Source organism: Ursus arctos, unplaced genomic scaffold (genome assembly GCF_023065955.2).
Source record: "Ursus arctos isolate Adak ecotype North America unplaced genomic scaffold, UrsArc2.0 scaffold_9, whole genome shotgun sequence".
In the NCBI taxonomy this organism is placed as follows: domain Eukaryota; kingdom Metazoa; phylum Chordata; class Mammalia; order Carnivora; family Ursidae; genus Ursus; species Ursus arctos.
In genome coordinates, this window is record NW_026623111.1 from 58,963,971 (window position 1) to 58,981,545 (window position 17,575).

Genomic DNA, 17,575 nt, shown 5'->3' on the forward strand with positions numbered 1-17,575 from the left:
AATCTTTGAAATCATTCAGCAGTCACTTCGACCCTCCGGCCGCATAGCTCGGGTTCTGCCAGAGAGCAGCCCCTTACGTGCACCATGAGGTGGTCTGGAGGGTCTCAGATCCCCCAAATGAAAATCCTTGGCATTCAGCCCTTAAGAGGGAATGCAAAAACATGGAAAGCAGCTGCCTAGGATTGAAAAAGTTTGGAAAATGAGCCTGATTTCAATGTGATTTTGTGGTTTTCTCCTTTGTTTTTCTGTGTCCGCCTCCAAGAACCTCTTATTGCCAAATATTTTTTAAAAAACAAAAACGGCTCTATCAATCAAGGGCAGAACCTCAGCACTGCTGAGAGCCTCCCACTTGGCCAACCCTGGCATCGGGAAGTGACCACGCGCCAGGGCAGCCTCGGGTGATCTGCCCCTTACAGGTAAAGTTATCTGAGGACGTTACTGATGGTCCCGAACGGTCACTCCGGAGAAGTTGAGCTGACTTACACTGAAGAAGACAGAACACAAACAGTACGAAGAAGGATTTCTAATAAGAATTAGTTTATATGCTTTCTGAATCCCCAAGCCACTAGGTTTGAGCCAAAGCAAACTTGGAACATTGGCCCTTGGAAGTTTTTATTTATACAGTGGTTTGAGCAAAGTTTTATTTTCTCTTCCCCATTCTCTCTTTTTCCTTAGATGAAATACTGATCCCAGTTGCTTAAAAGATATAGGTCCAGGGGCGCCTGGGTGGCACAGTCCTTAAGCGTCTGCCTTCGGCTCAGGGCGTGATCCCGGAGTCCTGGGATCGAGCCCCACATCAGGCTCCTCCGCTGTGAGCCTGCTTCTTCCTCTCCCACTCCCCCTGCTTGTGTTCCCTCTCTCGCTTCCTGTCTCTGTCAAATAAATAAAAAAACTTTATAAAAAAAAAAAAGATATAGGTCCAGTTTTTTGAGTTTTTTTTTGTTTTTTTAGTTGTGATATAATTTGGATTTTCTTCCATTCTTTCTGTCTTACTTAGTTTTGGGCAATTGGCTGAAGAGGTCTCATAGGAGCACTCCTGCGCTCAATGTTAACATCGTGCTTCTCCCCCTAGACATTTCTTCTTTGTGAATTTGTCCTTCAGAGGCTAGCTAGAGCGTATGCACCCCTCTAGTACAATACGGGTTGGCAGAACTTAGTCCTGTGCTCACTCCTGCCCCCTTTTCCTGGAGTCAGTTCTTCCTTGAATGTCAATAAAATGGCAGCTCTCAGCAAGGGAACATTCTTGATTCCTGAGACAGGGAACGAAGCCAGGCACTTGTACATTTGTTTTCAGATGAACTGGTTCTTATGTTGTAAATATTTAACTATTCTCCATAGTGTTCCTACCAAAGTTTCCATTAGGTTTTCAGCTAATTCTATTTCCCACAGGCAGATAAGGCTTCTTTTGCTTTCCAGAACCCTCTTTAAGCAAATAGAGATTATATTCCATGGAGTTTGGTTTGAAAAGGAACAAAAAGTGAGATGTGAAAGGCATATTTTTCCCTTGGTTGAGGCAAGGAGGCCGTGGGCAGCTGAGTCTGCCAGCAAAGGATAATGGATGCGATGGTAAATCTTATTGATGGCCATGAATATTTTTATTGTTCCCCAGGCTGTCTTTGCTTATATTGTGGGTGGTGATGGCTGAAAGCAGAGGGTTTTTTTCTTCTCAGTTGATAGTTTTGAGAATTAGATGGAGGGACATTAGCTATTAAAGCTACTGAAGACAGCCAGGTGATCTTATCTCTCTAATGAAAATGACTTGAGTCAGCTTTCTTGTGACCTCTGAGTTGTCTGGGTTCCTGAACGTCCATTTCTCTCTGGCATTTGCTCTCAGGAAGAAACCCTAGGAATGCATTAGGCAGAAGATTTTGATTTACAGCTCACCCCTGTTTACTCTTCTAGTGATACATTTGTTTATTTTAGGAAAAGAAGCTCCTTAAAAGACATATTTTATGCTTTTCACTTCTTTTATGTCTCTTCTTTTGTCTTCAGGAAATGCATTTTGATTTTTTTTTCCTTTCCCCTTCCTTTTCCCTTCCTTCCTTCCTTCCTTCCTTCCTTCCTTCCTTCCTTCCTTCCTTCCATCCTTCCTTCCTCCCTCCTTTTCTTCCTGCCTCCCCTCCTTCCTGCCCTCCTTCCTCTCTACAACATGAAGCTCCTGCTGTCCCAAGCCCGTGGACGGCCAGGCAAGAAGTCACCTTAAGTCTGACCGTCCACGCTTATCACTCAGTACACCACCTTTCAGAATGTCTAATGGCACTTGGGCCACAAATGACTGTTAAGGTCAAAGACCAGAAGCATGAGTCAAACTGAAAACATTACCTTGCAGAGCCAGTCTGTCTGCCTGGTCACTTAGCAGTTTATAAAACTTGACTCCTAGCTAGAAAGCTAATTGCCAGAGGGCCCAAGGAAAGCACTGGGCTCTCACTCAGAAGCCTTCGTTTACTCTGTGCCCCAATTGATGGCCTGGACTGTCCAAGGAGTTAGTAGGAACGTTTTACGTTTTCCTCATCCAATTGACACAAATATTTCTTGTAAGAAAGGCAGTAATAATAAGGAGAAGAATTTTTAAAATTATTATTCAATTGAGTATTTCTTAAAGTCCTTTTTTTCCTGTAATTGACAAAACTCTTTCTTTGAAGATTATAACACGTCAACATCTTTTTCTGCCCTTTTCCATTTAGCTCCAGATTTGCATGAAGCACCGAAGTGTTTTTCAGCAGTGTGAGCTGAGTGTGGGACTAAAACAACACTCTTGGAATTTGAAATAAGAGACCTTGCGGGGTGGGGAGGGTGGGGAAGAAGCAAATCAATTCTCAGATGGACCATAACTGAGGATTCTGCATTTTCTGCCTAAAGCATTTAGTGGAGAGAGCTTCAGTTCAATTCTGAAACTTTTATTTCACTTTGTTTTGCTTCTAATCCCCAGCATGTTAATATCTGTAATTTAGGTACATGCATTTTAAATTTAGGTTATCTCCACGTTTCTCACCAAGTATTTTTCTAAAAATCCAGTTACGTTGGAAAGACATGGACATTCTTAAAGAGTTATTTTTAGTACATAAATCAAATGATCATAAAGCCTTCACATTTCCCCCTTCATCTCTTATTAAAATGCCCGAGTGAAAAGCGGTGGCAGGCCTGCTCTGCGTTCAGACGTTTCAGCGTGTCGCCCTTCTGTCCTCCTCTCGCCCGGGCCACCTATCTGTTTTGTGCTTGCTGATCAGGGTTTTGTGCCTGCTCTTGGTCTCGAGGCGTTGACACTGAGGCACTGTTGTCTGCAAAAGACAGTATATTACAGCGCCAGGGTTCACTCAGCTGCCTGCCCGGCCGCTGGAGCTTCATTCTTGGGAAGTTTCTGAGTTTCCCAGGAGACGAAGCATGAGCAACATTTGCTCCAGCCTGAGTAACTTCAGAAGGCCTGAGTCCTGTTCTGTTGTGCGGGCTTCCGAGGGTGGGTGGGGGGCATGCGAATTCTCGGGCCCTTCCCCACTTCCCCGCCCAACACGGGTGCCTGCCGTGCGCTCCTCCTCTGTCACGTTTTTATAAAGCGTGGTTCTTGGGGTGTTGTAAAAGTTAGGCCATGCTTGAAGAAGCCAGACAGAAATTAGAGTGAGATGTTTGAAACCAGTCAGTGTGTTCCCAGCACCTCCAGACTCATGTGGGGTGAGTGCACGTGGTGTGTACTCCGGAGCTCAGTTCCTTTCTGGATGTAATAACGATATCGAACCTTGGCAAGACTGAAGTAAAGCCACAGGAGACTTGCCGTATTCGCAAAACTTTTTGAGGAAGTCTGTAATAGATTTTAATACTTTTCTGAGTTAAAAGGAATCCTTGCATACGATTTATAATTTTTACCTTTAGCCTGGTGCGTCGTCTCATACTTTCATGTCTTTGCTTACCCCGACAGCCAGCCGCACCCTATTGTAAACGTATTTGTCTTCCCGTTTAGACCCCAAGCAACTTGCGAGCAAGACTGTGTATTTTGTTCACCATTGTAGCCCTGGAGTTCAGCACAGCGCCTGGTAGATCGGAGGTGTTCAATGGATTTTTGTTGAAGTCTCCATTGAGTCCGGATGTCACTCAGCTTGCTTTACGTGTAGAAAAATCCCTTGATCTTTCAGTGTATTCCTGGAGAAAGGAGGAGAGGAGCAGAATGTACCTGGGGTGATCAAGTCTGCAGGGGGCCACTCTTTCTGGTTTGAGGGTAGGAATGGCATCATACAGATTTCAAGTTGAAGCACAACAGGGCCGAGACAAGGAGGCGTGTAGGGCCTTTGTCAGGCTGGCCCTGACTCATGTAACTCGTATTGCTCGAAATCGAAAGTGAGAGAAATCATTCCCTCCGAGTGAGCAGTGCTTCTAGCCGTACAAATGATTGTGGGATTCTCCATCTCTAGATTGAGATGATTTTAAATTTGCCCTTTATCTTTAGTGAACTAGGAGAGGATCGCCCGCTGCATTGAAAGGAGTCCAGTGGCCTGCACAGGAATTGTTGGTATTTAAATAAGAGAGGTGGAGCTTTACCAGCGCTGCTCACTGTGGCATTTCCACTAAAAAGGTGACTTAAAACTGTTCTTCCTTAAACGATTCATTTTGAAATATGCATTCCTACTGTATGTCTCAGATACTGCTGACCATCTCCAAGTCGCCTGGATAATAAAAATGTCTGATAACAGGGTTCGTACTTGAGAACTTGCTGGAATTAAGAAACATTATCTTAGTTTAGCATGGGTGGAATCACCCAAAGTCAGTACCACCGTGCGGTCAATGCCAGGCATTTGATCGGCATCATCTCTGGGTACCCACTGAGAAGCAGTGCTCTTGTCTCTCTACAGATGAAGGCATTGAGGTGAAACCGGTGAAACATCTTGACAAGATCACTTAGTACGAATGTAGCAGATCTGGGATTTGACGTTTGGTTGGTCTGCCCCAAAGCCCCTGTTCTTTACTATATATTTTTCTTCATGATAAGGGCACTATTGACTCTTGTTTTCATAGGTTGAATGTTGGCGCACATCCTTGTTGAATACTATTTTCGTAAAGACACAGGGCTGATGGGTCACCAGCAGGAGCATTCTCTCATTGTCCTTGAATTTGTGACCAGAGACAGTGTTTGGAGAACTTTGGGATTTTGATTCAAACTGTTGGGAGTCTGCCCAAAAAGTTCAAATGACTAGTCATTGCCATGCTGTTGAGTCTAGGCTTGTGTTTCCCAGAATTCTACAGACAGTTCCTGGCTGTGTTCGCCTGTGTTATGTTAGTTGTTAGGGTCACACCACATTTAGGGATGCTAGTACGGGCTTCTTCTCTAGCATTTTTCTCGGACTTTCTCCCAAAACCCTGACTAGTCCCAGGAGGTAAATCCAGGGACCTCTGGAATGCAGCCTGTAGGGCTGAGATCCTGGGGTTCATTTAAAGCTTAAGGAACAGTCTCAAACCTGGGACTGAGACAAACCCTCCAAAACTGTGGTTTTATTTCTCCAAATAAGATACAACCCAACAGCCATTTCTTTAGGGACTTATGGCTGAATTTGTCCTAATGTTTTAAGAAGCCTAAGTTTTAGGTCTTACTCACAGTGAAATGGCCACTTGGTAGAGATGCTATCCAGCGTAGTGCTCTCTGCTGTCTGCGTTCTGTGCATGATGATGGAGGTAACAAGGATTTAGGGAGCTTGCCTGTTTTAAGCTCCCTGAAAGTCAACTGCCAAGAAAATCAGCAATTTTCCTAAGTGTATCCACTAAGCCTGTGATTATCATGGGTTTAAGCATACACCATACTACTCTGTTTTGCAAAAGTCTTACTATTGCTTTTCATTGACAAAGGTAATTCAGAAGTTGGTTATTGATTTGGTGAATATTAAAACCAAGTGAATTACTATAATTTCACACTCATACCCTTCCATTTGATGGAAGTTCCTTTTTAGATTATTCCACTTTCTTTCTCTATGTTGGATTACCAAACAGGGTTGTTGGAATTAGAAATCCTGCTTTGGGCAGACTAACTGTATGAACTCTGTATGAAAGTCTGTATGAAAAGGTATTGAAAATACAAGTATGATTTCCCCCAAAGAAATGTAGAAATGACCTGAAAAAAATTTTAGAAGGTGAGATATAAAAAAAATTATACAGTTCAAGTCAATGTTGGGAAAGTAGTCAAGGAAGGGAACTCAGATCTTATATTAGAATGATATTTGGCTGCTCCTTTCACCAGGAGCATATTAGTTGATTGTGGATCACTGGGTTTTTCCCTATTTCTGAAATCCATGGTTCGATGGAAAAAATAGTCTAAAAATCAAAGAAAGCAAGAATCATCTTTATGTGTCATTGTGGTTCAGTGAGCACATTGGATCTCATGAGAGATTCTTGCTAGGATGGGAGCTCCTAGGAGGGAATTTGGACAATACTCCATGAACCTTAGACAAGCTTTTCTAGGAGCTGGGTGCAGTTGGGGCACAGATGTTGGGATACTCCTCACCCATAGTGAGACCCATTCTTCACTTCACTCAACAAATACTTATTGAGTGGTCATTTGTAGTGGACACAAAATATACCCCAATCCCTGCCTTCATCGAGTTTATATTCAGGGCAGGGGTATAGACAATAAACATTTAACATAATACATAATTACATGATAAAGAAAATTAGATTAGTGCATGGAGAGAAAATGGAATAGGGGATCAGGGATTCTGGGGAGGGAGAAGGGGGACAGGTTGTCATTTTAAATAGGGAGACCAGGGTAGGCCTCAATGCAAAAATGACATTTGAAAGACATGAGACAGGTGGCCATGGGTACACTGAGCAAAGGAAATTTTCTGTGCAAAGGCCCTTGACTAGCAAGGAGGTCACTGTGGCTGGAGCAGAGTGAGAGGGGAAGAGCAGTAGCAGGTCAGGTCAAAGAAATGATGGGTTAGTGGGGAAAGTAGACCACTGAGGACTTGCAGATCATTGTAAAGGCTCTAATTAGCTCTCACTCTGAGTGAAATGATGAAACATTGCAGGGTTTTAAGTAAACATGATGACTAATGTTTTAAAAGAATTGTTGTGGGGGCGCCTGGGTGGCTCAGTCAGTTAAGCGTCTGCCTTTGGCACAGGTCATGATCCCAGGGTCCTGGGATCGAGCCCCATGTCGGGCTCCCTACTCAGCGAGGAGCCTGTTTCTCCCCCTCTCTCCGTCTGCCACTCCCCCTGTTTGTGCTCTCTCTCTCTCTCTACCAGTTAAATAAATCAAATCTTAAAAAAAAAAAAAACAAAAAAAAAACGAAGAATTGTTTTGGCTGTGAAAAGGCTGGAGCAGGCAGGCAAGGTGAACAGAATTCCAGTGAGACATCTGGTATTTAGGATTGAGGATGGGGCCAGAGATGTAATTTGGAGTCTTTGGCACATATACAGTACCTAAAACCATGCAATATCCCATGGGAAGTCACTGATCCCTGAAAGTTCTATTTCTCGAAGCTGCAGAGGATGTGTTCCCATCCTCAGGCCAAGGTGACCCCGCCTTCTATTGTTTTTTGAGGCTAGCAGGACGGCGTCAATCATAACCCGCTACACCAATTAGTTTCATCATTCGGTATTTACTGGAAACAAAACATTTCCGCACCACGTACAGTTACAGCTAGAGGCCATCTACTAAGAGTTTCTCATCCTACCGATAAAAAAGGGAGGCTCAGAGAAGTTAAACGATTTCACCAAAATTATAGTGGATGGTTAACAGCAGAGCCTGGAGTAAAACTGCCTTCTAGCTCCGTGCTCGTCTTGATGCCACCTCGGGCACTTTGAAGTTTACAAAATGGAACAAAAAAGGTGGTAACAGAGAGGTTAAGTCAAAGGTCATTTCTGCCACCAACTGTTTCCTTCAGAGCAAAAATCTACATGGCAGAGCTCTCTTCTGCAAAGACTTTGGTCACACTTGCGTCCCATAGTGTAGACAGTGACAGAGGGGACTTCAGCTGGCCTGCTCTCACAGCAGAGCTGGAACACGCCTTCTGAGTTGCTCAGGCCAGGTTTTGAATAAATCGGGGCATGATTTTTCAATTACAGGAAGCTGGGTGAAGAAAGAATAATTTCTTTTATCCAATCAGTCACAAGAAATTATTCTGTTCCTCTGAGACTTGGAAACTAGAGGAGGCAGGAGAAGAAAGAGAACATGGGTAACTCCACCATCTGCTTTTGATGATTCTTGATGATGATTTGGAGATGTCTGGAAAGAGCTAAGAGGACATCTAATTGAGGCAAACTATAGTTTGCAGCCAGGCATATACTTCACTTCAATTTGTCCCTGATTCTAGTCCTTTCTTAGATATTGGTAAATTATTTAGATTAGCTATTGAGTTCCAATGGGTTATTATATATGGTTTGCAAACTATATTATACTTAGAGATCATTATACTTAGAGATCATTTGTTCATTCAATAGCTATTTAGGAGTACCCACTACTATATGGCAGGCATGAGAAATGCCGTGGTCAAGATAGGTAAGGAATCTGTTTTTACAGAACTTACATTCTCATGGGGATACATAGACAATCAACAAGTAAATAAATAAGTGAAGAAGGGAATTCCAAGCAGTAGTAAGTGCTAGGAAGGAGACAGCAGAGGTCAAGATAGAGACTGGTTGGGCTACCTTACGTACATGGGTCAGAAAAGATCAGGGGACTTTTGGACTAGAATCTAAATACTAAGAAGGAACCTAGTGCATGGAGGTGTGAAGCATTCCAGGCAGAGGGAGAATTCAAGAGCAAGGGCCTTGAGGTGGGAGTGGTCTTGGGCTACTGAAGGTGATGAAAGGAAGCCAGTAGGGGTGAAGCAGAGTGCACAGAGCAGTCTGGGTTCTGGTCATGCAGGGCCTCCTAGGCCATGGCGAGGAAACGAATTATAGCCTAAGTGGAGCGGGAGGCCATTGGACAATTGTAAGCAAAGGAACAATATTATCAATTCATTTCTTTGAAATACTGCTGAGATCCCTTTTTGAAGACTACGGTATATGAGGGCAAGAGAAGGAGCAAGGAGACCAGTCAGGACGCTATTAATTATACTCATCTGAGGAGATGATGATAGGTCACGCTAGGCTGGTAGATGTCTGAGTGGAGACGGCTGAGTGATAGGATTTGAGACAGATTTCTGAGATAGCTGAGGATTGAATAAGACAGGAAGGGAAAGAATATTGAAGTTGCCTCTTGGGTTCGGGGCTGTACAGTTGGGATGATGACAGGCCATTGGGTAAGATGGGGAAATGGGAGAACAGCAAGTTTGGAGGGCAGGGGTGGGGGAGGAGGGGGCTTGGGAATAGCAGAAGCAAGAGTTCTTTTGTCTGATATACCAATCAGCTATCTGGGGAGGTAGTTACATAGATAAAAGTTTGGCATCCAAGGGGCTGATCAGAGCTGGACAGAAAAAGTTGAGAGTCATCAACATTTAATAGTATTTAAGGTCACAAGACCTGATTCATTCACCTGAGAGAGTTTCCGGAGAGGAGAGAAAAGATGTGACCAAACCCTGGGGCACATCAGCCTTGAGAGGAGGCTGACCCAGCAGAGGCAACAAACTGAAAAGCAACTTGAGGGAGTTGGGGGAGGGTGTGGTGTTGTGCAAGTCTAGAAAGGAAAGTGTTTCTTAAGGAGGGACTAGTCACCCGTGAAGGCGGCCGCGCCTGCGAGGGATCCCAGGACGTGATCACACACCCCTGACCTGGGCAGACAGCGTGCGGTGACCTTGACAGGAGCAAGTGCAAAGGAACGACCCCAGGGAAGGCTGGACTGCAGGGGTTGAAGAGCGAAGGAGAGAACGGGTGATGAGGACATGCAGACAAGTGCAGACAACTTATTCACGTTTGTGGTTTCTAGCACTGTCAGCTAGGGCTGCGGTGAGGAGGTGGGCCTATAATGAGTATTGCTAGAAAGGCTCCTAATGTTAGGTTTTAGAGCAGTGAATTAAAACTAATGTACATTCCTAGGACATTTGATCTCCTGTGTCTACAGGGGTGGAGTAAGCTTTCATGGAGTGCCCCCCCCCCATGTTTATACATGCAGCCCCTCATCGTTCTTTGACACTAGTTTCTTGGGTCTGTTTTCTGCAGCAATACCCAAGTAGCACAAAAGGCAAGGATAATAAAACCCAGCATTTATGGAGCACTTAATGTGCTGTTGAGTGGTGACCTAGCTCATTTAATCCTTACTTCAGAGAGTGGGGGCTCTTTAATCCCCTTCCGACAAGATCACATGGCCTCCTCTAAAATCCAGGTAATTAATTTATCATTGAAATCTTGCAACACAGCTTGTACTTAAGTTGGGAAATGCTTGGATTTCAGCAAAATTGTTTATTTTAATCTTTTTTCTTTCCTTCTCACCCAAATACCCAAAACCATGCTTAGCTGATGGTTGGGGCTTGGAACCTCCCTTGGTCTGGGAGCCCCAGTCCCCTGCTGCTTAACCAACATCCTTTCTCTCAAAGCACATGGAAAGGAGACTCAAGAAAGGAAAAGCAGGGGCGCCTGGGTGGCACAGCGGTTAAAGCGTCTGCCTTCGGCTCAGGGTGTGATCCCGGCGTTACGGGATCGAGCCCCACATCAGGCTCCTCTGCTATGAGCCTGCTTCTTCCTCTCCCACTCCCCCTGCTTGTGTTCCCTCTCTCGCTGGCTGTCTCTATCTCTGTCGAATAAATAAATAAAATCTTTAAAAAAAAAAAAAAAGGAAAAGCAGAAGATATTTCATAAGACCAGTGTAGCTACAAATTGCATACAAGTTATAATGCATTGAGCTAGAAATAAAAATTTTATTGTGGAAACCTCTTCTCAGTGGTGTTTAAAATAAATAAATAAATAAAAGCTGCGTGCCAGTAGAGCCAGCGCTTACAGATTGCTGGTCCTGTGCGTTACTCAACATTCTCCTCCCAAACTCATTTTCACCTTGCTAATGAATTGCCTCTCAAAATCAAAAGAGAACATCGTGCATACACATTTTTCTTTTGACAGTTTTTCGGTGTTTTTCTACCTGACAGCCAGGAAGACCCATGATTGGTTGGTTGGTTGCTTTTATTGTCTCTAAGACTGACTCTTATTTTGGGTGTGGTCAAAGTGAAAACAAGGGCATTTCCTGGGGAGTGATCAGCCCAGAGGAGGAGTCTTTATCCTCTAAATTAGAAAAGCCTAGCACTCATTGGTGCCCAGGAAGTGCCCTAGACTGGAATTGTTTTGTTGTTTTAATCTGAAAATGACAACATAAGACACAGCCAATGGCAGGCAGCATTTTATCGTGGGTGACGCAGCTTTAATTGGTATGTAGAGGGCATGCCTGTGGAATTAGTCCTCGGAGCACTGGCCAACCAGGTCGCTTTCAGCATTTCTCAATGTTTAGTTTCATCTTATAATTAAGTAACAACAATCATTTCCTGACAGCTAATAACTGGCTAAAGGAGTTAGAAGCCTCATTAGGTTTATAATTTATCAAAGTCTAAGCTCTTCATCTGCAGTGTTGCAAAAAGAGAAAGCATCCTCAAGTTCCAAACTGATTAAAGACAATCTCCAAGCATATTTCACATATTCCATATGTGAGAGTGTTAATTTGTTCTTCAAAGGCTGACTTTGTTATTTGCCAAGTTTTTTTTTTTTTTTTAAATAACTATTCTCTATCTCTCTGTCAAATAAGTAAATAAAATCTTTAAAAAGGGTGGGGGGATGCCTGGGTGGTTTAGTCAGTTAAGCGTCTGCTTTCCACTCAGGTCCCGATCCCAGTGTTCTGGGATCCAGCCTCTCATCAGGCTCCCTGCTCAGCGGGGATCCTGCTTTTCCCTCTCCCTCTGCCTGCCACTAGCCCTGCTTGTGCTCTCTCTGTCAAATAAATAAATAAAATCTTTAAAAAAAACAAACTATCATTATATAAGCGGGAAAAAATGTTTATGTGGCTTTGATAGAGATATATTGAATTATGTCCACATACGTGTGCACGCTAAAACAGAAGTAAAATTGGTAGAGCCTGTTTCCTCTAAGACTCTCTTTGTGACAATTCCACACGCTTTCCTGAGAACAGCCTTGACTGTCCATTAACGCCAGCCGATAGCATCTTTACGTGTGATCCACAAGTATTGACTGAGTACTGACTTTGTGCCGGGCACTATTCTAAATGTTGAGGATACAGCAAGGAGATAAAAACCCCTGACCTTACTGAGCCGATAACTTAATCTTAATAATTTCTGTCTTCAAGATTACCTGGAAGATTACCTGGGCCCAGAAGACCATACATTAAATGTCTTCAAAGTGGTCCAGCTAAAGGTAGAAAAGAGTCCTCACTAGACCATCTTGTCCACCGTACCTCTGACTGTCTTCTCATCAGTATGGCCATTGCCTTGTGGCCCCAGCTTCTGCTGGCTCAAAGATTACTTCCTGATCAACCATACTTTGAGATCACAAATCTTCCTGCTAGTGGGAGAAAGTATAATCTCTTCTGTTAGAGGAACTTCTGCTTTCCTCTTCATGTTGGAATCTGCCATGAGCTGGTCACAAAGGAAACAGTGAATTCTAATCCCTTGATGAAAACATTTATTTCTACAGTTTGATGCAGGGACAGTCAGACCTACAATTCAGGCTCTGGAATTCTAGAAATGTGGAACTCAGGTTACCATGATTCTTCCAAATGACTTCTATCCTGTCTAGACCAGATCGAAAACACCTCTGGAGAAATGGAGCAACTCTGAGACTTTCATCAGAGTTCGCACTGGGAATCCCTCAAAAATCCTTCCCCTCCATATTCTTATGAATCCTTGGAGCACAGTAACCTTAGGTGTTCAAAGAAACTCCATGATTCCTCTGTCACCAGAGCAACTCAAGATATGAGGTCCTCTGGATCTTCAGGGTTGGCTAAATTGCAAAGCAGAACCCCAGGAAAGCTTGGGGCATTTGGTTAGTGTTGTCATGCCAGTCCTGCGTTTCAGCATCAGAGATCCCCGTCATTATCCTGTGTAGAGTCTGTGGACATTGGCCCTGGCTCCTTACGTGAAAGTTATCCTTCTGGTGTCCCAACTGATTCTCTTGCTCATAGACTGTCTACGACTAAGAGTTAGGACTGCCCAGTTCTCATTCTGACAAATCCAAGTCTTCAAAATTCATGGGAATTCTTCTTGCCCTGAGTATATTTCATAAACAAGCAGAATGAGTGATTGATGCACCCTTTATCTTATTAGGAGCTTTTTTTTTTTCTGTAGAAATTCAGAAATTTCAAGGTGTTCTTCATTACTTTAAGTGCCATGGGGTGAATATTTGAAGAACACCCAGCTATTTTAAAGTCATTTGGCGGACTTAACAGGGCAACACAAGCACATATCTCTACCCTTTCAACAAATACTCCAACCATAGGAACCCAAGAGGAAACAGGTTGGTAATTATTTAGTGGACATTCTGTGTGGATACTTTCCCATAAAGTATAGAGACTCAGAAGCAGGCTTTTACTTCGTTCCTGAAATGACTACTAATTTAAAGTCACTTTTCCTAATGTACCTAGCAATCCCATTTGCCTATAATTTCTGAAGAACTACAGTCTTTGAATTCATTCCTGGGTGGGAGGAAAGAAAGTTCTCTATGCAATATACACATTTATGTAAAGTAACCAGTTTTCAAAAGAAAATTTTACAGTGCTTTTCTGAATGGGCATACACTGTCATGGAAAGATGGGCCTGGAGGGTTGAACCAATACACTTGTGGATGTAATAGGGAGGCCCTCTCCATTTCACATTGTTTTTCTAGGTCTAATGAAAACCTAAGGATTGAGGGCTGGGCCTCACCCTGGTCATATAATTAGGAATAGAAGCTTGGTAGCAAAAAATGAGGACAACAGAAAAACCAATATGCTTAGAGAAGGAAAGGCCTCAAAAAAGAGAGACTACTCCAAATAACTCGGGCTCCTTCTCTCCTTTTCTTGTGTGAAACTCCCTGTTTCTCCGTGCAGCCTCTCCAGGTAGTGATATCATTTTGAGAAGACAGGCTTAGGGGCTTTCGAAGCTAAAGACAACCTCAGAGTCACAGGCTCCTCTGGGCAATGAAAATCTTGCCAAGGAGAAACAAAATATGAAAGTAGAAAATTCTACCCCAGATGACAAATCTCTAGGTTCTAAGGATGAATCCAAACTTCAGAAGTTGTGGCAGTGTCCTCAGTCAGAAGTGAGACGAAACTCTTTCAATTGCTTGCATTGGGGAAACGCCCTGATCTCTAGGTTCAGGGATCATGAGTCAAAGCAGGACTGGAACCTCCGGAAGTCTGTGTGTGTTGGGCCTTGAAAGGGAGTATGCAAGGTTCTGGGATCGCGCCTCTTCTATGCCTTTCCCCTCCCGGGCCTCCAGGTCAGGTCTGGCAGGATTTAATGACTCTGAATCTCTGCAATGAGTGGCATCTGGATAGCCCAGGGGAACTGGCGACAGCACCCAGTCCTCGCAGGGATGGGAGAATGGGTGGCGTGACAGGGAGCTGGACACCTAAGAGGTTGTCTTTTGGAGGAGGTCAAAAAACAGCTTTTGCCAAGCCTTTTGGGTGAGTCAACAGGAGACTTGAATCTCTACTTTTATCCATCCTAATTTTTTTTTATTTTTTATTTTTATTTTTTTTTTAAGATTTTATTTATTTATTCGACAGAGATAGAGACAGCCAGCGAGAAAGGGAACACAAGCAGGGGGAGTGGGAGAGGAAGAAGCAGGCTCATAGCAGAGGAGCCTGATGTGGGGCTCGATCCCATAACGCCAGGATCACGCCCTGAGCCGAAGGCAGACGCTTAACCGCTGTGCCACCCAGGCGCCCCTTTCCTAATTTTTTTTTTAAATAGCACTGATTGTATAGAAACTTCAGAAATGAATTGTCTGATATTGGATTTTAGATTTACTCCTAAAAAGAGAATGCTAGATGATTGGTTGATTGGTTAGTTATTTTCAATGCATGGGTTGCTTTATTACTCCGAGTGTTAGTTAAATTAAATCAATCAAAAATATTTTTAAGCAAAATCTTCTTTCAAAGGACCTAGTGAAAGGTTAATTGTCTAGGATGCAATGGGACCAGGCCAAGTGGGTTCAACACTTTAAATAGCAGGAGTCAGCTATGAAGACCATCCTTCTCATTTCCTTCTGAGTCTTTAAAATTACCTTCAGGAATAAGGCAACATAGTGGTTTTTTTGAAAGCAAATTTAGAAAGACATAAATGAAATGACCCTTCTAATGTGTGCTTCCCCTGCGGTATGATCCTAGGGAATGAGTCCTCCAGGAATCAGATCAAAAGAGATGATGTGTTCCTTACTTCTGAAGACTAGAAAGCTTTTGCCAACCCTCAAAGTGACCTCACCTCTTCTGAAGGGAGAGGCATTAGGTCATGAATGACATAGACCAACCCAGAATTCCCATGCATCTACACGCTCTTACCCCTGTAGAAACCAGAGTGGGCTTTGGGAGGAGGGATCATCATTCCACACACAGTACTCTTGAAGCAACCAGAAGCCAGATCTTTGAGGGGTCTCAGATACCACCTTACCTTGGGTCTCAAAGAATTGCTAACACCTTCAGCTGGCATCCCTAAACAGGCCCAGTTCTAGTTATAAGGAGATAGTCCAAACAACCCCAAACGGAATGGTAGCCATTTACTGCGTACCTAATAACTCCATCCAAAGTCCCTACTCTTGGGGGATGTGCATTTGGTGGAAGCGCCCCTGGTATCACAAAGCCCCACTTGAAATGAATGTTTCTCTGAGGACTGTTGGGTTCTCTTGTTTGTTGTCTGCCTGGTGGCCATTTCCCCACGGCCAGCTCTCTTCCTTTTCATGTGCACAGCAGAGCCTATTACTGCAAACTGGCGATGAGGCAAGGTGGCTGGGAGGTGCTCCTGCATGGGGGAGTTCTGTTGTTTTTATAACCGGTGCTAGCTCTGAGTAGATGGTGAGTAAGAGCCTCTTCCTCTTCCCTCTGGGCTGCGCTCCTCTCCCATACCAATCTGTGGCTGGCCTGTTTCAGATATGGTGCTAAGCAAGGGCGGCTGCCTGGCTCTGATGTTCCCCAGGCTCGGGACCCAAACCTCGAGAAGGCAGCAAAATCCGTAAGTGAGGGCAGCATTGGCCCATGTTCCCTATTACGCAGTACTCCTGCAGGAGGGCTTCTGGGGAGAAGCGGCAAATGTGAAGACAGTGGAACAGCATCTGCTGCTCTGACTTCCTCCACCAGGCACACGGAAAGCGCTCGCTTGGCGCACAAGAGCGGGGTGGGTGTTGAACGCACCCTCCAGCGACCTTTGGGCTGACTTTAGGTTAGATGGCCTTTTCTGTAAGACAGTCTTCCTTCTGGCAAGTTTCTTTCTTTTTTAATAGAAATAGCATCTGTTCGTTCATTCTTACGTTTGAATATTCCAGTACGGGAGCAATTATGGTTATGCATACTTCACGAGCCATACGCTGATTTTGCCGTTCTCCATTCTGGTTTGCGACTCGTGTTTGTTTTGGGTTTTGTCTGCTCTTTTGTGTGCGCTGCTAACACGTTTGTCGGCTGCTAGATTATTATAAGCCGATATAAAGGGCAGTTCTCTTCTAGAGAGACCTCCCCAGTTCACGCTCAGAGAATTTGTTCGTAGACCCTGTAGAGGAAAGAAGCAATTCCGGCGTCTTTGTGTGTCTGTCTGTGGTTTTTCTGTTTGGGGGGTTGCTGTAATGCGCCGCTTCTGCGTCTTCCAGCATAAAGATCCGCTTCTCATTTTGTAACATGATTTCTTTTCAGACTTGTAGTTTAATTGAATCCAGCTTTGAGTGACACTTTAAAAACTGCTCTCCTGCATCAGAAGCATTTCTCCCAACCAGGTGCTCTTGGCGCTCACCTGCCGGCAGTTCGGTTAGCAGCCGGCTACAACCGGCTGTTCTTGCTCGTGCCAAATCCATTCTATATATGGGAGCCTGGGCTCGAGAAGACGAGTCACGCTAATTAGTCAGACCTCTTCCTCGGAAGGAATGTGCCAAAATCACAAAAGCAGAAAAGCCAGAAACAGTATGAGCCTTGGTATTGACGGACCATAAAATCGGAATTTCACCTCATAATATTGCTTTGTTCCCAGATGCATCATCCTTTCCAGCTATGAGCTCAGCCACCCTCGCTCTATCTCTGGGCCAGTTGGCATCACTGCCATTCTGTACAGACGGAGAATGGGAGATGCAGCGGGCCAAGCCAAATTGCCCCAAAGCCGGGTGATCTAGCTAGAGCTGGGAGCCAACTCCCTTGACTTCTCTCCAGCCCCTCGCTGTCGGAGACGACGCGGCTTAGCAGGGAGAGCTGGAGGCTGAGGGGAAACTGCAGGCTCGCCTGAAAGCAATGTGGGTTTACCAGCCAGCAGCCAGGAGAAGCAGTGCAGCAACCAGTGGACACATGAATGGAGATTGGGAGAAGACAGCAGAGAATGAGGTTAAAGATGAGGAAATCTGGCATGTAAGTCTGAGAATGTGCCAGAATATCCTTTTTACGCGGGCCATGATGCCTCTGTTAACTGTGGGCTGAACTATGCTAGATAGGCTGGATACTAGCTGTCGTACAGGAAGCATAGACTATCCTCCAGGAGGAAGTGGTAGTCAAAGTAAA

At 44.3% G+C, this 17,575-nt stretch overlaps 1 protein-coding gene across 9 annotated transcripts in view; it reads left to right on the forward strand.

Moving 5' to 3' along the window:
- Positions 1-17,575, forward strand: part of SHROOM3 (shroom family member 3) — a 306,920-nt gene that overhangs the window by 171,755 nt on the left and 117,590 nt on the right. Inside the window, exon 1 of one of the 9 annotated variants that reach the window (XM_048211974.2) lies at positions 897-16,055. The exons of the other annotated variants lie outside the window; for them this stretch is intronic. Coding sequence (XP_048067931.1) covers positions 15,976-16,055 — 80 coding nt within the window. The 5' untranslated portion in view covers positions 897-15,975. Of the gene's footprint in view, positions 1-896; positions 16,056-17,575 lie in introns of those variants that run through there. 9 annotated transcript variants of the gene reach the window in all.